Consider the following 8,169-nt stretch of genomic DNA (forward strand, 5'->3'; position numbering starts at 1 on the left):
TATATATATATATATATATATATTTGTGGAAACTTTAACACGTAACCATGAAGGGGCAATATCAGTCAGTGCTAAATAACGATAATGTTTTGCCAATATATATGGTTGTAATCATTTTACCACTTATTGCATAAACAGAGTATGCTGACCTTTAAAGTGCTGTAAGTGGAACATAAAGTCCTTTGTGTATCATACTGGGCAATGTCCCCTCCAACTTTTTCAATCCTTGTGCGGAATAAATTTTTTCATTAGGCCTCTTTGCAATGCTGGGAAGTTGGTTATTTGGGCTTTAGGCCTATCGAATGCAGGGTCATTATGGTCGCCAACTTGTTGATGATGTGATTGAGGCACTTGATTGGTTGTTGTTCGGCCGCAGAGGGGAAATTGATACTGGCCCACTTGATTTTTTTTTCTACACTTAAGCTCTATCCTCATTAAATGCGTTTAAATTCTACCCATCCTTAGTATATGTTAGTTATTTTCTTATTTTTTGAAATACTTTTAATGATTATAATTAGTATATAATTTCATAGACATATAGTTTTAATCTTTTCTCACATTCCGAGAATCAGGTTTAATTCTGAAGTTTTTAGATAGCAGTGATCATCTTAATACATTGAGGGCATTAAATTAGATATCGTTAAATTTAAGTGAATTCCGTGTCATGATAAAGCTTATCATTTTCTAAGAAGATCATTGGAAAGTTAAACATAATCTTAGAACATGTAATCTTTTTTTTATTACAGCAGTTAGTGAAATACGTACGTATTTGTTTCTCTCTTAAGATATTGTCTGTTATATATATAAAGAAGAAAAAAAAGATGTTACATTTTTTTCAAGATTTACTGTTTTAGAGGGTTGTTTGATTATTTCTGGTACAAAGATTTATTGACGAGTACATTGCGTATTATCTTATCAAACAGTTTGATTAATGACCCTGAAATAAATATAGACGAGTCTACTACGAGAACACCTTCACCGAACTGGACAGATGAGTTCTAGTATTGAATGATAATTAGAATGAGCTTTGAGATATACGTTTACACTTGCACGTGTGTATTCTTTCATCTTCTCAATAATGGTCAGCGCCCCTAGTGGCTCAGCTATAAGCTCAAAGCTTATAACGCTAACATTCAGAGTTAGATCCCTGCGGTAGACATAGCTTTGTACATAACAACCAAACACTGTGTTAAACTATGAAATACAAAGATGTTTCATGTTTTTTTTTTTTCTCCTTTTATTCACTCTCAGTACGGTTTATACGGAATATGCACAGTTTATCAATTAGATTTGGGCAACGTATTATCAAAAGAAAATAACGACGTCGTGACTTTCTTCATTTTTGTAATATCATTAAACTTGATGTTTCTGGTAAACCACTAGGTTTAAGGTTGTGGCTTATGTTAGAAATATAGGCAGCACTTTTGTTTGAAATAATATAATTGATACTCTCAAGCAATAAACTAATCACTCTTTTGTAACTCATGTAGAAACCTACTTTGTAATTTGTAAACTGGGAAAAAACTTTTTGTTATTCTTACAGCTCCACAAAATTGACTGTACATTCTTCATCGTTTAAGGAGTTTTCTAACCCAAAAGTCCGCTTTGATGAAGAACTGCAACTTACTGAGCACAATATTCGTCGATCATGCCGAAAACTCTTCGCTACACTGTATGCCCAGAAATCTGCAACCCTAAAACCTGAACCAAAAAATGGACCTTTTCTTCCCAGCCAGATAGCAAATGTTTCAAGCATGTCAGAAACAAAACAGCCAAATCGAATTGCAGATAATTGTAATTCCATCTGTTCCGAGATGAATCGGACGTATCCTTTCAATAAGACACAAGGAACTTGTGGCTTAAATTCGCTCAGGATGAAAACTAGCAGTTACACCTTGCCTTCAAAAACTACTGGCCCTGTGTTTAGGGCATCGTGGAGCCATGGCGTAGATGTCAAGAAACAACCTGGTCATAAAATCAGGCCTCGCCTTGGACAACAACTCAGTAACCCATCAGACCTTAGTTATACGGGAAATCTCTACAATAGTAATACGAACAAAAACATAGTCGTTTCAGAAAAAGATACGAATGACGTCAAAAGTCCGCCACACAGTGATATTTATGTAGGAATACCCACTACAATAATACAGAAGTCAAAAGATGTCAATAAAAAAACTTCTTCTCCAACAACGACTAAAAGTTTCCCGACTCTTCAGACAATAACCCAAGAGAATTGCCATGAATCTAGTCATATTTCGAATAAATCATCGCGTGCAAGCCAAGGCGCAGGCCATCGGTGTTCCAAAACTACTTTATTTAAAAGTAGAAGTTGCACAGCTTTGTCAGGTGAATTAAGTTTACGTACCGTAAATTTTCCTTCGTTGGATTCACCCCTTTCTTTTCATCAGGGAAAGGAACGTCCTTCGTTGGATTCATCCCTTCTATCTCATCAGGGTAATGATGAACTAATGGTGTTATTGTCTTCTCACGCGGCTGAGGACCACCATGTGTCCAAGGAGAAAAGCCCGTGTAGTACTCTTGTTGTTAAGAAGGTTCATCTGGACAGAGATTCTGACTGTGTGCTTTACAGCGATGACATGATTCGAGTCTACGCTCGTTTAGCTTCTGTGGATCCCGAAGGAACAACAGTACAAGAAGCGACAACTTCACAGGCTACGTGCAACGCACTCAAGAGTGATAAAACCTTGCGACGTTCTTTGAATGCAAAATCAAATTATTCTCAAGTGTCGGAATATGCAGATTACGCACGTGTGCTCGGAGATCCTGGAAACAAACAAGCTCTTCATAGTGAGAGTCATATTAAAGGATTTTCCTATCCTGAAACGATTAATACACATGATTCTGTCCTCGGTAGAACTGTGCCAGAGCTGTTAATGATAGCTGCTGCAGAACACGTTCAATTGGGCTGTATTCCTAAAGGACAAGAACAGAGAGTACTCGTGGGGGACAACACAGGAGCAGGGATGGCTAACTCTGCGTTAGGTTCTAGTTCTGCTGTTCCAGTGGTCACTCAAGGTAATAATTATTGTGCATGTCTTATATTAGTTGCAACTAAACTTTCTTAAATTTGATATTTTAGAATGACAGCTCTTTAACTTATTTATTTTGTTTTTCACCATTTTGGCATAACATAATCAAACGTTTATATATATATACACACATATATATACAGCATTCGAAATAATTGTGAAAACAGTGAATAAAATAATATAAAATGCAATGATAAAATTGTCCCTTTCTCTTTCATAAATATAGACTGCACTAGAATACAGTCACAAGTTGATAGTTTACACTGTGATTGGCTATATCCAACCAATCAGACAGCGCCACACCATCCTAATGCTTATAATATTACAAGCAGCCATACTATTCCAAGCATAAGTGTGGTAAATGTAGATAGCTCCCAGGACAGAATGCCATACTACGAAAGTTGAACCCATAGTTTTGACTAGTGAACGATAATACACCTTAGCTAAGCATTGGGACGAAATTTCGTGTTTCTTTAGGAGCAGGCCCTGCATGGCCATGTGGTTAAGGCGCTTGACTCGCAATGTGAGGGTTGCGGATTCGAATCCCTGTCCCACCAAACATGCTTGCCTTTTCAACCGTGGGGGTGTTATAATGTGATGGTCAATTCCACTATTAGTTGGTAAAAGATTAGCCCAAGAGTTGGTGGTGGGTGGTGATGACTAGCTGCCTTTCATCTAGTCTTTCACTGCAAAATTAGGGACGGCTAGCCCAGATAGCCCTCGTATAGCTTTGCGCGAAATTCAAACCAATTAATCTTTCTTTAGGAGCTGTATGGAAACTTTGAATATGATACGGTTGATAATAGACGTTGTCGAAGTAGAAATTTCAAACTCTTCAAAACTGATATCCAATCACTTATAGTATGCTCTTTTACACGATGTACGACATTCCAGTAGCGATCTTGTCAATGACCATTCTGTAATTACTGGTGTGAATTTTACCTCCAGAATAATAATAGACACATTAACACGAAATGGCCTTAACGGTTATGTGGCTGCTCAAAACCCCATTCTTAGGAAATATAACCAAAAGGCTGAAATTGGCATCAGACTTCAATGTGAGGATGTTAATCATTACAGATGAATCCAAATTCATATTGGTTGGTTACAATTAATGATATCTTGTTTGATGGCAGAGAGGGGAACGGTATTATGATCAACGTCAACAACATCCACATTAAAGCATGCTGGGGAACCTATACGAGTGCGGACTGAATATTAGCCAATGATACTGCAAATAACATACAGCTGATAGCACACTGACTGCTGACGAGTCAACAAATTATTATTATTATCCGTCATGCAATTTGTCCGGGAACAAGAAATGTGGGACAAGGATTAATCTTTATACATGGAAGAATATAGGGCCGATGGAACACTTGCAACCATGACTTGGGCTTATACCAAAACTAATTAGGCCAAACAGCAACCAGTCAACTTAGCTGAAGTGTGGTGGATGATACAGGACGTTTGGAACAATATTTCACAAACACTCATTGATAAGAATTGTGGTAGCATAAAAACAAGTTGTACTACTCAGTTAAAGCAAACACAGAATCTTAGTGCCTTGTACTGCGTATTCGTTTCTCTTTTGTATGTTTTGTAATAGTGATAGATTGACCATTTAGTTGCTAGTTTTCATTGTTTGTGACTCTTATATATGTATTATGCGTTTCCACGATTATTTTCAATACTGTATAATATATATATATACACACATAAACATATATACAGCAGTTGTTTTATTGCAATTTTATTTATCTCTCTTATCCAAATAATGTTACCATGTATAAGAATATTAAATCGAAATTGAAAGTTGGAAAAGTTTGAGTTGTTTGAAGTTAAGCACAAAGCTACACAATGGGCTATCTGTGCTCTCCCACCACGGGTATTGAAACCCGATTCTATCCGCAGACATATCGTTGTGCCACTGGGTGGCAAGTTGGAAAAAGTAATGTTCGTATTTTTTTACGCTTATCTGATCATTGTACGCTCTTTTTTTCAGTAGTAAGTGCCTTCTATCGATGGCAGTTTCATAATAAGTCAAAAAACATTCTTCAATTGTTTCGTACAGAAACAAGTTCAGAAGACATGATTAATTAAGCTATAATTATACATCTCTGTATGGTTTTGTCTTAACAGAAGACAGACAGCTAAGTAGTGTATACAAGATTTTCACGGTGTAATTATGAAATATAAAATTAATTTATTAAGGCTAACCCTTTGACAACCGTTAGTCCAGTCATACGGTGTATAATTAACGTGGTCAGTGTATACTGCAATGTAAATAATTATGCGTTTTCAGAAAGATCAATACATCATCCTGTTATAAGTTCTGGCTTATCAACCACAATTTATTCCCGTTTTACTGATATCTTTGGGAAATGAAGAACGAGAAAGTTAAGAGGTCTTTTCACGCGTTTTAAAATATCGTAAATTTTATAATCTGACAGGATTTGTTGTTATCAAGTCGAGTCATCGTTCTCGGGCTTAGCATACAACTGTAATAAAATCACTCAAACAGATACCTTTCGAAGACCTTCACTGTACCAGCTTCACGTGATCAGATTGTTGTGCTTGCTTCTAATCCTCGACTGGCTGAAAGTGGTTTATAGGCACGTTTATCAGTTTGCTGTCAACAGAGATGGATGCGACTTAAAAGGTTTTAGTTATTTTATGGGTTTTATATTACAATAACTGGAAAACATTTAACGACCTGTTTGTCATTTTTGTATATTTAAGCTCAATGACTTAATGTTTCAAGAATATGTTTATGTTTGACCACTCAAGTTTTAATTAAGGGAAGGATAGTTGTTTAAAAAAAAACTACGTGCTGTTAGCCATGTAAAGAATGTAGTGATCTTACATTAACATATACACGGAAATATTAACATTTCAATTATTACAAGTTTGTTTGTTTGTTTTGAATTTCGCGCAAAGCTACACGAGGGCTATCTACGCTAGCCGTCCCTAATTTAGCAATGTAAGACTAGAGAGAAGGCAGCTAGTCATCACCACCCACCGCCAACTCTTGGGCTACTCTTTTACCAACGAATAGTGGGATTGACCGTCACATTATAACGCCCCCACGGCTGAAAGGTCGAGCATGTTTGGCGATTATTACAAACCAGAACAATCGGGACACGCATGTAGTTTATGTGGTACCAGTGGGTGTTATGAAATATAAAAAAAAACAATTAAATAGCATTATTTCCAACTTCAGTAGCGTAAAATCACTCGTACAGATTAACATTACGTACAATACTTTTAGCATGTTGAAGTAAAGATAAAGAATATTTATAGGAATACTATATTATCAAACTATAATACGTTTTCACAATTCAGTGTTTCATCGTCTAACTAAAACTTTTTTTGTGTGGTTATTGTTTCAATGTTTATATGTAACAACTGCAATAAAACATCTAAAAGTTTATACGAAACAGGTCCAAAACTTTGCGTTTTTATTATTTTTGTGTAGCTTCAATCCCAGTCAAAACAGACAAGATGGAATCACCTGAATATGCCGTAGTTGACAAGAGTAAAAAGTCCCGTCGTTTACAGCGGACCGCATCCCTTTCAAGGGTAACCAGCAGCCCTTGTATCTCGAATAGTAAAGGTGGCTCCCCCTGTGAAGAACAAGAACCACCAGTACCTCCAAAAATATTCATGCATAGAAGGCACGTAACAGTTCACATTAAATTATCCATAACCCATGACTTCCGTATTTTACTTATGTCGGTAAAATATTGGATAGAAGTTAAATAAAAATGAAAACTAATTGTTTTCCCGTATTCCATTTGCATATGTAGAAAATTTTTGATTTTTACAAAACGAGAAACTAGTCAAATAGTTGATTAATTCCTTTCTCAGACGACTAATTATTACTCTGTCAGCAATCAATGATGTCTAAACATCATAAAGACCGTACAAATGTGTTACAAAAAGTTATCTAACGTTTTTGTTTCTATTTTCCAAGTATTTAAAATGCAACTTTTTACGCAAATTATAGTCTTCTTTTCATTAGTTTTGCTATATGTGGTCTGTCGATAACGTCCAGTTACATTTATGTAATTTATCTTTATGCCCTAAATCTAGATTTTGTTTAGATGTAATTTATCATAGTTTACTCAATAATGTTTAATTTTCTAGATTCATTATTTTCTTTTCCTAATCCAGTGACTTTGCTTTATACAAAGAAACATCTTCTTCGAAAAAATCGGTCATTGAGCGTGTTCAGGGATTTACAAAATCAGCCAAGAGCGCTCTCCAGAGGGCATTCAGCACAGAGCGCATCTACAGAGAAGAGAAGCTTGAAACTACCCGTAAGCCACGACGATCTCAGTCTTTCATTAAAGTTTTGAAGAATCGTATGAGTATGAGAGGGGTCAAGGGAAAAACATGGAATATCAGAGAAACCTCCGGTCATGCTTCGTAAGTCGTAGATTAATATTATTGAGGTAGAATTTTCTTTACGTCTTGGTGTATTTGTTTCCCGAAATCCAGCTGAACAACAACTACAACAAAAAAGTTGTAAATTTGATTAGGATACATGTCATGATCTTTCACTGGGTGTATTGGTTAGACCGTTAATGCACCAAACCACTCATAGTTTTGTAATATACATTTCGTGACACCAGACGTTTTAAACTCGTGTCGTGTGAATAGAAATTATAACAGACGAAATGAGTACAGTGTGAAATTCTGTGTTCAGTATGCTAAATAATGCTGAAATGACTATCAATAAGTGTGATACTATAAAAAATAATATTAGGTCGTCAAGAAATGAATGTCGCTTTTTTTTAGATGAAAAAACCCGAACAACTTATATATCGAAACAAACCATTTATTAAATGAAATATTCTTCATTCTTATCGATGATGCTTTTCCATCTTACAATCAGGTTGATTATGCCCCGATTAAAGAAATCACTTGGGTTTGTAGCAAAAAACTGTCGATGTTCTCTTTAATACCTTCCACATTTGCATAAGTTTTCCCAATAAGATGGTGATACAGCGAACAAAAAGATTGTAATCTGATGGTGCCATATCTGGAGAATATGGTGGGTGGGGGGGAACTTCCCAACCAAACTCAGTAATCTTGAGTTGCGTCAAACGTGCCA

General features: G+C 35.9%; 1 protein-coding gene across 2 annotated transcripts in view; it reads left to right on the top strand.

The window, feature by feature from the left end:
- The window catches only part of LOC106459078, a 63,137-nt gene that overhangs the window by 41,959 nt on the left and 13,009 nt on the right, over positions 1-8,169 (top strand). For both annotated transcript variants that reach the window (XM_022385490.1, XM_022385489.1), the window contains exons 5-7: positions 1,544-3,036; positions 6,529-6,727; positions 7,227-7,481. In XM_022385490.1, the coding sequence (XP_022241198.1) occupies positions 1,544-3,036; positions 6,529-6,727; positions 7,227-7,481 (1,947 nt within the window). The remainder of the gene's footprint in view (positions 1-1,543; positions 3,037-6,528; positions 6,728-7,226; positions 7,482-8,169) is intronic.

Source organism: Limulus polyphemus, unplaced genomic scaffold, assembly GCF_000517525.1.
Source record: "Limulus polyphemus unplaced genomic scaffold, Limulus_polyphemus-2.1.2 Scaffold555, whole genome shotgun sequence".
NCBI lineage: Eukaryota > Metazoa > Arthropoda > Merostomata > Xiphosura > Limulidae > Limulus > Limulus polyphemus.